The sequence below is a fragment of the Cynoglossus semilaevis genome, chromosome 9 (genome assembly GCF_000523025.1).
Source record: "Cynoglossus semilaevis isolate Cse_v1.0 chromosome 9, Cse_v1.0, whole genome shotgun sequence".
Taxonomy (NCBI): Eukaryota; Metazoa; Chordata; class Actinopteri; order Pleuronectiformes; family Cynoglossidae; genus Cynoglossus; species Cynoglossus semilaevis.
The window spans coordinates 5,721,160-5,736,321 of record NC_024315.1 but is presented as its reverse complement, the minus strand read 5'-3'; the positions used below and the strand labels follow the sequence as shown (position 1 = coordinate 5,736,321).

General features: G+C 40.9%; 1 protein-coding gene across 1 annotated transcript in view; it reads right to left on the bottom strand.

The window, feature by feature from the left end:
- septin9b (septin 9b) overlaps positions 1-15,162 on the bottom strand; it is a 40,557-nt gene that overhangs the window by 6,255 nt on the left and 19,140 nt on the right. The window contains 5 exon segments of the mRNA XM_017035521.2: positions 1,820-1,834; positions 3,191-3,328; positions 3,816-3,897; positions 4,031-4,159; positions 6,182-6,361. Of these exon segments, the coding sequence (XP_016891010.1) occupies positions 1,820-1,834; positions 3,191-3,328; positions 3,816-3,897; positions 4,031-4,159; positions 6,182-6,361 (544 nt within the window).

The following is a 15,162-nucleotide window of genomic DNA, read 5'->3' as shown; positions in this document are numbered from 1 at the left end:
AAAGTTGAGAGCAGTTTGAGCCCTGTCATGTTGAAGTGTGAGTTGGTTATACAGGAACTGTTGGCTGCAGACAACCACAAGGGAGGGAAGGGAGTTAAGCCCAGGAGCTAATGTTAGCTTCGGCTCTGGAGCAGATCACTAAGTCTCGCCTGTGGGAGATGGTCGGGGCGCCAAAGCAGGAAAGAGCTAACGTGTAACCAGCGGCAGTCAAAGAGTCAGTGGTAAAAAAAAAAAAAAAAAATTTATTTATGACCCTTTTTCAAAGATGCTGTACACTGAGATTGGGACCACATGGTGGCATAGTGGTTTGTTCTCTTGCCTTACAGCAAGAAGGTCAGCGGTTTGATTCCAGTAAATGTTGTCTTTTATTACCATATTTACATTCTACACTTCTGTACATAGTATTCACTATATGTGTTTGACTGGTAATACAACTGGCAGCAAATGAATGAATGAAAACACAGCAGGTGCATTAGTATATGTATGTAGGATGTAATAACAGGCTGGAACCACCAGGGGGTAATCGTGATCTACTTGAACACGTTCAGCCCACTGCACTCTCTGACAGTGGCTGCTGATCTTTCAGTTCAGACATGTTTTCTACCGTTTCTTCTCTACTCCAGTCACATGCTCTAATCTGCTGTGACGTCAGTAACCTCCAGATGAGCCTCTGTGTTCATTATGTGGTTCTGCTGAATGTCTGCTCACCACGTGATTCTATATACAGTGTTTTCAGCTTGTTTTTTTTTTAACTCCTCTCCCAGTGTCCTGTCATTGTCCGTACTAAAACAATGTTTTGTTCTGGCTCGGCCTCTGTCCACACGTTTACTACAGAGCTCCCTCTGTTTGTGATGATTCACGTCTCTCCCTCAGCTCTCTCTCTCTCTCTCTGTCCTTTCTGCTTCACGGCTGCCTCCAGCTGCTCCCCCAGACAGACTCCCCGCACACTGTCTGCTCTGCCCTCCAATTAGCCTAAGCCAAACCAGGCCAGCCTGGTTCAAAGAGCCGGCGGTAGTTGCATTGGACGCATCAGTGAGTGACAGGCATGTTGCACTGAGCAGGAGATGAAACATAGGAGGAGGCGGGGGGGCAGCATGTGATACATGGAGTCAGAGGGAGGCCAGGATAAACAGATTCACAGAGGTAAACAGAGATGACACAGCAGGTGAGGCATTCACACCCAGTCATTACATTTAATCCAGAAATAAAACAAGACTAATCATCTCCTCACTCCAGATGTTTAACGGCTGACCTGAACTCACCCCAAGAAACCAGAGATGAATGAAGATTCATATTGAATGCATGAGTGATCATACGTGCACTAACTAACGTGTTTAAGCCAGATACATGCATGTATAGACACAGGTTCACACTTATGTAGAGATGCCCGTGTTAACTCATGCATAGGAGCAGACACTACAGTACATGCAGATGAATGGGGAAAAATATATCTTTGCAACAACATTGGGTTGATGGAAAAAGGAGATCAGAGAAGCTGCTGCAGAGAAGTTAATTAGAAAATTGCTTTAAAAAAGGAATCGAACCCTATCTGGGGAAATTTCGCGGAAAACACTTAATTCAGAGAACGACTGTGCCAGGAACTGATGTGGAAATGACCTCGGGGTTCTGACGAACAACATCTCATCAGATCAGTCACAGAGATCTACACTGCACTGCTTATTATTCTAATATGAGAAATACCCAACACAATCAGTCGTACTGTCGTTTACATTCACCTTACACTACAATGTGACGTTAGGTATTTCACTGATGGAGTTAACAATTGTTTTTGTTGTTACGTCTTCCTCGTCTTGACAACTTCAAGTCGGAGAGACTGAAAAGCTAATGGGTGTTTTGGTTGTTTCTGAACTGAACAGCTGTAACTGAAATGACGTAAAAACACACTCAACATGTGTGTGAAGCTCACAGGTGTGAGCCTGCTCTGAAGAGTCCACTGTCTGGACACACAGGCAGTAACAGCTGTGGTGATATGAGCAGATGATGAGGGGCGCTGTCAAACACACACACACACACACACACACACACACACACACAGTTATCCCCCGTGTCCACAGAACAGCCCTGAGTGGACAACTGTTGATTGCCTGGATGGAATTACAGAGAAACATGTAGCAGCAGTGGATGAAGCTGCCACTGTAAAGTGTGTTGTTTGTGTGCATTTGTGTGGTAGCACACAGGGACAAGGGGCGTCGAATAAAAAAACAGATAAATAAATGGTCTAAGGAAGAAAATGAAAAGTAGTCTGTAGACTGATGAAGACTGTTGAAGCAACTCTCGACGCGTTCTACGAGCCGTCACCAAGACGCACGTCTAATGACTAAACACCAACAACGCTGCAGTACGTTAACGTGTATTCTTAAACCATTTTTGTCATATTTTGTAGATGTGGATTTATTACGATTTAACTGAAAATACAATCGTAATGTATTGTGACTTGTCATGATTTTAATTAATCATGACTATCATAATTAAGTATGATAACAATAATCACGATTAATCATGATTAAAAAAACTCACAATAACATAAACAATGATTAATCGTCATTAATCTACGTTGACCATGTGGTTAATGGGATAAAAACATTGAATTCTTCGACAGCCCTACCATTAATGAAAAATATTATTATATATTATACCAAAACAAAGTTTTTGCTGGATCTAGATCTGTTTTTTTTTATTCATTAGTCATTAATTTGGTCCTAAAAGTTCATCAAAACTCATAACTAATCAAATCCAGAGTTGTTTTTTTTTTTAGATAAATATTTTGACTATTAGGCCTGAAACAAATCCCGTCTCGTCCTGATCTAAATGGGTCACGCTCTCGACGCCCTGATGGTTGTTAAATTCTCTCCTCGTCTCCACCACTGTGGGATCTCTGGGGCTCATTCTGAGTTACTTAGTGAAATCCGACTCCTGCACTGATACTTCAGGGCCACCAAGGAGAGAATGAGTTCCACATGTGGTCACTGTGGAGAGAAGGCGATCGAAACAACGAGCTACGGAAGAACGCACTTTCAGAACTGTGGAAAGACAATCGGTCAAAATAAAAACAAAAACAAAAAAATCCCAGGAGGGTTTGATTCATGTGTGGGAGAAACTGGTGGGAAGAGGGACAAAGAGCGGAGCACTTAGTCAGAGGAGTGAGCATCTCTTTGATATGTAATCTCACCAGTGGCCTGTGGGAGGAATGAAGTAAATGCAGCAGTGGACTCTGGAGTCTGGGATCCTCTTCTTCCTGTCTATGTGGATCTCCTCCTGCAGGTAGGCTTCGTACTGGTCATTGATGAACTTCATGATGGGCTGCCAGCTGACGGAGGACAACAGATGAGAGGGGGGGTCATCTCACTATGATCTACAGGGACTGTGGTGAGCACTGGTACAACAGGTGGCTAAAAACATTCATTTGAAAAGTTAAAATATTATTATAGTACAAAAAATAGAAAAGAATAAAAAATAAAAAAGATTTTTTTGATTTTCTTAAACATTATAGTTTCAATGCTATTTCAGTCCAAATGACCAAAAACAATAAATAATTAGGTTACTGCAGTTACCTACTACAGTTATTACTACGACTACTTCATCATAGTGACATCACTGAACAATGAAATGTCACATCAGCATTTTAGATTTGACCCATCACCATAGGGGGCAGCAGTGTGTGGGGACGGTGCCATGCTCAGAGCGCCTCAGTGGTAACTTGGCAGCCAGATTATCTTTAATCTTTTTTATAAAAGACTTTCTTTTTTTTTCAGGCCCTGAGGCTGTGGAATAAACAACACAGTTTGAAAACTCACCAGTTTTCATTGTTGATCTGATCTCCAAATCCTGGAGTGTCAATTACAGTCAGCTTCATTCTCACTCCTTTCTCCTCAATATCTGGTTAGACACACACACACACAGAGAGAGAGAGAGAGAGAGAGAGATCAGACATGGTGTGAAGATGCAGTCGACAGCAGACATTCTGGGCAGTGATGTGGGTTCAGGCTGCTGTGTGTGAACATGTGCCGACCGTGACTGATGGACTTGATCTCGATGGTCTTGGGAATCCTCTCCTCGGGTTTGGGCTGAACAGATTTACGGCTCACCTTGGATTTAAACAGGGTGTTCATTAGAGTCGATTTACCCAGACCACTTTGACCTGTGGGAGAGAGAGAGAGAGAGAGGGAGAGAGAGTGGGGGAGTCATCTTTTCTGTAGATCTGTACATCTTGACAGTGTCTTCTAGAATGTGTTTAGAGATTATTTTTTTCTTTCTTGAGGTCGACCTGCTTCAGTGAAACTAAAACACACAGCGTGTGTAAATAACGTGTATCGACTGTGTATTCCGGTGGATGGGAGGGAGAACTTTGGGATATACATTGCATACATGTATTGTGGCTCACATTGTGAAGTGGTTATCTTGCCTGCCTTACCTATTACCAGAAGGTCCAGGGTTCAAGCCCCAGTGGAACCATGTACTGTAGTGGACTAGTAGGTCAATAATGTTGTCTGAATGGATTAAAAAATGTTTTTTTGAACTATATTGATCCCTTATTTGGAAAAGTCTTGTGTTAACAGCAGATCTGCAGTAATTTCTTTTGAGATTCTTCATTTTAGGGAAATAGTTAATGGGATTCAAACTGTTTGGATTGCACGAGTGTGTGTGTGAGTGTGTGTGTGGTTATAAGAAGGACAGCTGCAGGGTCAGATGATCGAGTTGAGGTCATCAGGAGGACAGATGGACCCCACACACACCAACGTCTGTGAGTTCACCCAGACCCTCTCCCCTGAATCCCAGACGATGACCCTGAACCCTGACTCCACACAGTTACGACCCGACTGAAAACCTCAAATGATCTCTGGTCTGTGTGATCCTATAATATACCTGTTCTGATGCCCTCACGTTGTCGACGTGTTTTTCCACCCCCAACCCCCTCACCCCGCACCAACGTCAGTTAGGACCTTTGTTGTTCCACACTTTTACCACTCCTGCCCCCTGTTGTGTAAAACACACACTGCGTTGATTGTTGGTAAACCAGTCACTCTCCTGTTAGAATAATATTTTTATTGCACGGTTCACGCGGTGGGTGTAATTTCCGTGATCATGCCTCCTCCTCAGCCTGACAGCCTCCTTTTATCCACTCTACAGCGTTTGTGTTTGTCGAGTCACGTACAAGAGAAAAAAGCTTTTCTACAGACGGCACCACGCTGACTGGCCGTTTTCAGAACAACAGAACCTGAAGCACGCACTTATCTTTACGCAGAATCAAAAGAGAGAAGTGTCAAATTAAACATAATAAAAAGTGAGAAAATGCATGTTACAGGTCAGAGCTCACACACATCATGTGTTTGACATCCTGACAGGATACGCAGCTCACTCTCAGATACACAATTGCTTGTTCTTTCCTGCTTTGTTATGTACTGTGTGTCGTTGCTGCAGCTTAAATTGAAAACATTTTTTAAATGGTTACCATCCGCTCTTTTTTTTTCAGGGTGCAGTACAGAACAGACTGCTGTAAACACAGGACATTTGGAAACGATTACATCTGCGAGGCCTTTAGGATACATGTCTGTCAGTTTGGATTAAAGTAAAATCAAATCACAATAAAGACGTGTAATCAAGCTTAGCATCGCACACACAGTTGGATGAGAAACAAATCCTCTGCAAAACAGGGGGAAAAAAATAGCAGTTGTACTCCAAGTGGTATCCTGTTTTTCTTCAAATTTTGCATCCGTACATGCAGAGATTAGACACAGATTCTACTGAAATAGATTTTACTCAGTGTTTCAAACATGAGGACCTCGTTTATTTCTATTTAGTTTTTCAAATGCTAGTCTGCATCTCCCTCCTGAAATGAGTCAACAACTTTTTTTTTTCTTACAGAATGAACTTTGACTTGGTTGTTGTGGTCGTGTAACTGTTGATTTAATAACTTAACTTTTAGCTCGACCTTTACCAATAAGTACCAACAACAGATATAATTAAGGCCATGGATCAAAAAAAAATTAAAAGTTTGTTTTTAAATGTGATAAAAATGTAAAATAATAATTATTAATTAATTAAATTAGTTAATTCATTTTTTTTTTACAAAAACAACCAAATATGCAATTTTTTACTGGGGATTATTTCTTTAACAACGACTGTCTTCAACATCAGGACATAGAATGTACTGCAAACTCACCGACAACCATGACGTTGAACTCAAACCCCTGTTTCATGGCCTTCCTCCTCATCTGCTCCAGGATGGCATCGATGCCCACGTAGGTGAAGTCGCTGTCGTTGCTCTTGTCCCCCTTGACCTGAGGACTGGGGTGGTGGGGCTTGGACTCCGACATGCTGTGACTAAGATTGACCTCTGACCCTGTGGGATGCAGAAAACAAAATAGATAAGCAGAAGAAACACAGACTCCCAGAACTGGAGCAGGAACGTAGAAGAGTTACAGTTAGAGTGACTTCAGAGCAAATACTACAGCAGATATCGTCTGAGCAGATCACTTCCTGTGTGAAACAGGATATACCAAACCCAAAAGCAACGTAGAGGCACTTGATTTTACCAGACAGCACAAGCAGGAGTGAGAGGTTCAAAAACGCCTCATGTAAAGATTTAGATTGGAGGAAAAAAAATTTAAAGCCTTTTTGGGAAATTTAAACTCTAAAATGAGAAACTTCCAGGTTTGAATTTTGAATCAAGAAGATACCAACTGTTGTCAAAACAACAACAGCTTTGATCAAGAAGATACCAACTGTTGTCAAAACAGCAGGGTGAAACAAAGCTGCAAGATGGGCAAACACTTCCTGTGAAGTGAGGCTTTCAGTCACAGACACGACAAACCACAGACAGATCCACCTGAAGCTGAGGGGCAACAGTCGTCCTCACTACAGAACAGCTCACGCCCCCCCCCACCCCCGACCAACAAACATGAATGAAGATGTGCAGAACATATAACAGAAGTGTGTGCTCAGTCTGGAGACGATAAACGATGAATGTTTATCGTCTTTGTGAAAGAACTAACATGTTGTGGGGTTTTTGTCACAGACTTCCTGTCTGTTCATCTCACACATCATTTCATCTTTGTGAAAAATAAGTCAGTCATTTCCATCCTTTTTAGGTCAATCAAGATGTGCCAGCTCAGAAACTTTTATAGGCTGAGAAAAAATAGTTTTTTTAAGATTGTGTGTGCGTTTTATTAATTAGAATTTTAAAAAATTAGTTTGAAAAAAATATTTTTATCAGTCATTTTTTTAATCAATTCCTAGAGATGACACCATTTGAATCCAGAAAATCCTACATGGGTTCACGACCCAAAGGTTAAAAAACACTGCCATGGGTAGATACTAGTTCTATGTTATTATTAGATATTAGTACTAACATGATTCATCAGATCATATCAGATTAATATAAGGACAATTATGAAACAGGAAGAACAGATGCCAAAGGACAACAAAAGAATTGCAAGGACTTTCAAGGTTCTGGCTCACAGCAACACTCACTGATCATCTACCTTGATATTTTACCAAATGTGTGAAGAACAACACAAAAGACGTGAGGAGTTTTGTCAAAACAGAGCTGGAGTCTATATTCCACCACACCTTCATCTGTCTCCATGGTGTCCATCACTCACTTCAGCCTTCTTCACCCACACAGCATGATAAACAGTGCTGTGGAAGCACATGTGGCTTGGACTAAACTCAACACATCCACTATGAAAACAGTCAGAAACACAGGGAAACATCCAGTATTTCCCTCTGTCCTTCCATCAACACATCCCCAAAAACGTTCTTTAACCTTGACTCTGTCAGTGTAACATCATCCCTGGATCTCACTGGAGCAAAAGCCTTGGAGTGAAACTACTGGATAACTACAGTGGACAAGAGCTGACTTCATCTGACTGTGACAAGATAACAGGTCATGGAAGTGCATACAAGATTTCTAATTTGGATAAAAATCAAATTCTCTGTTAACGAGACGAGTTCTCAAACATTTATTTAGATCACGGAGTGTCATTTGGTTAATGTCCAATCAGACAGTGGTTCAGTCTGGGTGCCTTGAACAGCTCTAATGACGCCCTGCAGGTCTGCAGCCGAACTACTCCGCGGACACCAGGAACACGCGTCAGTCCCTCGGCCATCTGCTGTCTTACAAGACTGTGCTCCAAGAATAGAGCAGCAGTCACACTGTGGTGGAGACGAACACAGAGTCGAAGTAACAAAAACAAGCTCCGTGTGAGGCGTGTGAGCCAGCAGCGCTCACATCCACTTGTCCTATGATTCAGTCATAGCTGTACCCCGGCTCAGGGGTAATCAGAATTCCCTGCTGGATCTTTTGATACAAAACACTGCTGCTGTAGTTCAACAAACGCACACTAGTCTGTCTGACTCACAGCAAGTCAAAGAAAACACTGATTTCTTTTCTCCTTTTGTTCTAAATATTTTTTTTTTCATTTAACATGCACAAAATATCATAACAAGTGCATGGCAACATTTTCAAGGTCTTACACAAAATACTGTTTAGAATGTTTTATTTAACTGTTATTACACCTGGTAATGAATTGTGAAGGTGTTTAAAATGTTTTTATAAAAAATGCCTTTTTAAGGTGGTATTCTAAAACCTCATAGGAACGAGTTAAAGATGAAATGTGCTTTATAATGACTGATAAAGGAACAACATGTCATTTGTTAGCGTGACAGCGGCTAAATTACAGTACTAGCTTTACCATTAATTTAATCCACAAAGGCCTGTGAAGTGTTCATTTCACTAACAGCTGTTTTACATGTTATTTTTCCAAAGAAAATACAAAAAAGAAAATCCTTTCAACTAAAAATATACAAAAGAAAACCCTTACATCATCATCATTTCAGGGTTGGGCGGCATGACTCAGTGCCCTCAACCGTTATATCCAGAATGATCTTAAATATAACAGCCCTGGAGGACATATAAAAATAGGACAGTGTTTCAGACACTGGAGACGTCACTGAAATAGGAGACTTATTTAACAGAGGCCAGAAAGGCCAGAGGGATTCATCAGGGGAAGCACACGTTCATTCAAACGAAGAGTATGAGAAACTGTCCTGCGTTCGACTCCAAAATAACTGTCAAAATAACTCAGAGATAAGTTCCAGCACATGCTCTGTTTTTCATTCTTCTTCTTCTCTTTTTAGGGTGAACCGACTGAGGAGCTTAGTTTAATGAGTGGAGACCATTTCAGGTCTGATTGGACAGAGCCCATCAAAGAGACGACTTCATCCTCAACTCTCTTTGATGATTTATTTCTTTTTTTTTCTCAGTCCAATGATTCGAAGTGAGTTTAAAGGTTTTGAACACAGAACTCTACAGTGATGAGAAAAGAACACAGAGACGTTTTTATAAACTGTTCTACAACCACCCAAAACAAATGCACGAAACCACAGCTCTTACTTCCTCTTCAGAAACGTTGGTAGTGTGATGGGGCACGGCAGTCAAAAGCACCCACTAAGACACGACTGTCACTTCCCCGTCACGTGGAGCTACAGTTCTGCCCAGTCTGTGAAAACAGCTCTTAATAATTCTCCTGATTTATTAGTTATTATAAGTTATTCTGTGAGCGAACCAAAGCTTTCTGTGATATGAAATTCAATGAAATACCCATTTTTAATTACTGCATTGTTTCCCAAAGACTGGGTCGTGACCCTCAGGTGGGTCACAAGAATTTTTTTTGGGGTCATCTCGCATCATGTTTCCCAGGAGTTTATGAATAATGTCTATTGACTTGGGTCGTGAAGGTTTGTGACTCCCCAGAAAAAAAGTTGAAGTAGGGTGGTCCCAGTATCTTTTTGTATTTATTTTTCATTTGTGCACTCGCGTATTTTAAACACTGTCACCAATACTTCTTTAGAGTTGTTTTTAAAAAAAAAATGCAATGAACTGACAGGCAGTGTAAAGGAGAAAAGTGTGTGCAAGTTCAACTCAAACCACAGGGAGGACACCAAGCAGGAAACTGCTTACAGCCTGTTTTATTTTCTCTCTCTTTTAACAAAAGGCTATTTCAGTGAAAATATAAATAATGTTTATGTAATTCTGCATTTTACTAAAAAAGGGATTAAAATTATTTTTTTTAAAAAGTAATTAAAATTCAACTTTCTTCTTCAGAGGTGTCCAACGTCAAATCTGACAGCCGTTTCACTCAGTCACTGCTCAACACATTTGTTGGGAAACAACAAAAAAGAATACAGCAGAATTTATGGCTGCTAAGCCTGAACACCAGCATAGTTCAGTGGAGACAAGAAAATAACACAGGACTCTGAGGCAGCATTCTTGTCTGGCCCAAACCATCTCTGGCAAGAAATGTTTGAATCAAACGTGCAAACATTTAGCTGACAGAAATCAATAACCACAATTCCAAGGCCACTTTGTTCTTTCCATAAACAGTCCTGTAATCTAACCAAACTGGAAAAAAAAATAGTCTCTGCTCTTTCTGACACACGTCTCTGTTTTTACTGTAAAACAAAAAAAAACTTTTTTTTTCACTCTGCACTTTTCGAACGCAACACTCTCTGCTGTCATTAAAACCCCATCTCTGCCTCTATTTAATACTCACCAAGTGGAACCTGATCTACTCGCCAATCCCTGAAACAAAGCACTGACTGTATTGTTAAGAAACCTCCCAAAAATCCAGGGATGTTTTGTTTTCAGCAGTGCCAACATACCGGAAACCCACTGCCCTGCTTTGCATTTTTAGAGAAACTGGTTTTTCCTTGTTGTTGTTTGGACTCTGATGACTACGGCAGCACAGAAATGCAAAGCAGTAAGTTAGAAAAAAAAAACAGTGAGAATGTGAAAAAAGACATCTTTTAACACGTACTGCAGCATGTGAAACATTAGCATTGTTAGCACGTCATATTCATCCAAGGACTTTTGACTTTCCTCCATGACTAATAATGTATTTCTATAAGATGTGATCATTTCTGGACAGATATCAAACGTTGCTCTCATGGGGAAACAAAGCTTCTAGTTTGAGCTAAAGTAATGCAGATGTTTGACTCCTTATGAAAAAGAAATGATGAGATGATGTGAAAATCCAGCTGCTGTCATGTCGATTGCAGCTGCAGGAGTCAGATGTTTGACTCCTTATGAAAAAAAAAATTGTCTGAAAATCCAGCTGTCATGTCGATTGCAGCTGCAGGAGTCGTGCTCTTCAATAATCATTTACATATATATATATATGTCTATACACACAGGACCAAATACAGTGTCCTACTAACCCTATCCTTAACTGCATGTTTCTGGACTAGCTGTCAAGGTCTGAACCAGAAATATTTATTCTTTAAGAGAGTCTTTTCCAAACATGCCCTGCAGTGTCCCCCCCCCTTTATGTAAATAGGAATATTGTCACACAACTGCTATTGCTATAACATTTAGCTGAACTTCTTTTTTCCCCATTATAATTTCCACCATAATGCTTTTCTCACTAAACAAAGCAAAAATAATTACAACTTTCCTCACACATAGAGTAGTTTCACATCTGTGTTACAGGACAAAGTCCTGTCAATGTGAAGTTCATGTGTCTTCCTCAGGAGTGTAGATGTAGATCAGTGTGTCTCTACAGCTACGCTCCTGAGGATACCGTGACCTGGATGACCGAGAGTCTTCACGGATCCTTTACTCGCCTTTCCCTCCCTCCCGCCCCTGCTGAAGCACATGCTGTAAAGTTCTCCTGTCACTCCTCAAGGAGTTCAGATTTGGCTGCTGCTGCGATCACACACTTTAACTCAGCCAGCTGCTGACAGCTCTAAAACACTGCATGCTATTAGAAACAACATTTTTAACATGGTTCCCATGGGGTGAATCCCAGAATCCTTTCCCCTCAGTGCAGCTGCATTTTTCCTCCTTCATACATGTGAGGACTACACTCCAGCCTGTCACTGTCTCCTCTCCATGATCTGCGTTAAAAACCGGAGATGACTGATCTCCACTGGGTCTTTTTAGGACCCTCCTAAAGAGGAAACGATTGTAAACCTTTATGTGCACCGTACAGGAAAAACAAACCCAGTAAACAGGCTGAGTGGTGTAACTACGTTGACTGTGAACGTTGACTTTTCACATATAGATGTCATTTTAAGCAATGTGTCTCTGCATTAAAAACATAATTAAAATTATGTTTTAGGACACAATATTGTATACTGTAAAGTGTCCTCCTTCCATAGCAACAGCATTAAAATGCCAGAAACAAAATGAAACTATTTATCACGGGATTTTCCAAATCATAATCCAGGTTAACCCTTTCCTAACTCTCCAATACTTTATCGACAATAAACAATGTTAAATGAACCATGATCTCTCTCAATATTTACTGGTGCTAAACAAAGGTATCACGTCGTTTAATACATTACATTTTTGTAACGTAGATCCTGCCAGCAGCTCCCCCTGTTGGTAGTTGGTGTTATTTCTCAGCTGTGTTATAATTAGGGATGGCTCCATTCTATTCTCGGGTTCGGCATTAGTCTTACATTGGTCAAACTTTTAGGATTGACCATCGGAAAAACAAACAACTATAGCTCGTCTGATCCGATATCTAGGAAAAATATCGTAAGATTGTTAGCCTAAGCAAGTTTCCAATTTGGAAGCGATTGCTGGTAAAGTCTGGAATAAACAGATTCAGACTTGAGAGTTCCAATATCCTAAGCACACAGTTGTGAAAAACACCAGTGAGAAGTTCAATGTCACCATATGTTGTGAGGAGATAACGTTTCAGACTGAGAATGCCTCAGGGACTGAGAAGGATAAGACCTCTACAAGCAAACCCTTCAGACGCACTCTGAAACCAAAGCACCACGCTGACTGAACCTTCTGACACGTTGGTCAATCACACCAACACCCTGTTGCTTCTGACATGTTGGTCAATCACACCAACACCCTGTTGTGTGAAGACGACATGTCTCAGGACGGCCGATGACAGGTACGTGTGGTGCAGTGCGTCGGCAGTTCAGAAAACAATTCTAAAGAATTCTACCGTCCCCTCGTCATCCCGGTGAGTTATGAGACCCCTGATGTGGAGCAAAAGCAGATGGCGCTGCTCTGTGCTGAAATACAACAGCGTGCACGGAAACATAAGACAGTCCAGAGAATGACCTGCTGCGGAACACCCCGAAAGACTGAGGGAGTGAGAAGACACTGAGGAAAACCAAGGGTCAGTGTAGCGACGACTGTGACCCAATGAAAGACAAGATCTGAGAGGAATGTTACTGCAAAAAAAAAAAAAACACAGTTAGGCTTGAAATCACGAGACAGAGTAAATGAGAATGCCAAGGCCAGCGCAGCAGGGAAGCCATTCTGGTGCTGAGTGCAATTGTGAGAGCCGGGCCCACTGTATCACTGTGGCCGACACTGGCCACAACCGCAACTGAAAACCTAAACATTTCTGAGAAACGTGGAGGGGGAACTGGGAGGGTCCAGCCACAAAGCCATCCACAGTTGCAGAAGGGGAACTGGTACAGGGTGGAAGACAAACACAGCCCCGGGTGCTGTAAATCACAAAAACCACCAGGAATGAGCAGGGAAATGGCTCGGTTGGTTGGAACATTTGTACAGTATTGGTGCGTTTAGTGAGTGGAGACACGGAGCAGCATCTGTACTTTACGACCGCTCGTTTGGTGTCGCATTACTGCCATTGGTAATATGTTCATTGTTAGTTTTGGGGTAGTTATTTCTCCTAACTGTAGCATAAATTAGCATTAGCTTGTTTCTTTAAGGAAATGTGAAGATGGTTATTTAATCCTTTTCCGTATTGGTTTAAATGTCTGTTTTTATATTCACTTCATACTTAAATAACTTGTATTCATTAGGTCCTGTTTGTTTAAGAGTAACCATTAAATCGTTTTTTTATTAACTTGTTTTTAACAATTTTGCAGTGTTTTCACACACTTTAAATGTATAACAATATAGGATTGTTTTGTAAGGCACTGATGGTAATTATCTACAATACAAATATCCAAAAACTACAGCGTTAGACACCAACTTACAGGGAATGAAGACTAAACTAAAAGTTAAACCTGTTGAACTGTGGGGTTTTTTTTCAGTACATTTTTTTCTCAGCAAGTGCAAGCTCCCATGATGCTCTGAAATATAATACCCACAAAAGTAGGCAGGAGAGAAATTCACAGACTAATGTATCCTGACCTCTGACCTCTGACCCCACTGGTCCTGATAAACCAACACATGTCCCAGACATAAAGGATCAGAACCTCAGCTTCAATGTGTTTTACAGAAACTTCCTGTCCTTTACAAGACAAACGAGGACAACACTCGTCCTTTCACATGCAGCTGGAGTCCATTGAAGACTGGGCTGTGTGCACACAAACATCATTAGCTTAAGAACGAGATCGAGAGGCATCTTTGTAATGCAGAGGAACGTACTTTACTGTAAATACGTTTCTTTGTTTACTGTAAAACAGAGGTTTGTCTCCTGTGGGGCCTTCAGGGCTGTTCTTTAGTCAACACCGAGGAAAACAAGAGACTTGATCTTGATTGATCTTCAAAGAGAAAAAAGTTTAAAACAAAAAAACATTTTTTTATTTACGGCAGCAAAAACTGATTTTTCAATCACCGTCGGCTCCAAACAGTCCAGATCAGGTCTGTATCTGTAGTTATTTAATTTTTTTTAACTAATGTTTATCTGTTGACTGACAATAGGAGGTGAACAAAATAAATCAACGTTGCACCAAGTTCACTCATTTCAGACGTGAGCTGTAATTAAAATCACCTGGGTTCTGTGATCAGAAACTAACTACAGGGTAAAGAGTTCAGATGTACGGCCCGTTGACTCGCTAAGGTCAAAACATCACTTTTCCTGTCAGCTGTAGTTAAACAGAGGACATCTGGAACATCTGCACAAACACCTTTACGTGACCGTGCTGCAGATGAAGCAGCGCAGCACCTGGACCGCTCTGTTTTGGTCGGGGTCTTCAGTTACTCCACCAAAATTGACAACAAGATGAAGAAAAAAAATCAATTAATGACTGAATTTCCAGCCTCTGGAGCATTTCTATACATTTAAATTAACCTATAGTTCAGTGTCGGGTTGATTCAGTAAACACTTATTTTACTCCCACTTCCATCTGTCATATCAAATAGTCATAGTCATATAAAATTATTTGGTGTTAAATTTATTATACCAGGGCAATAAAGAT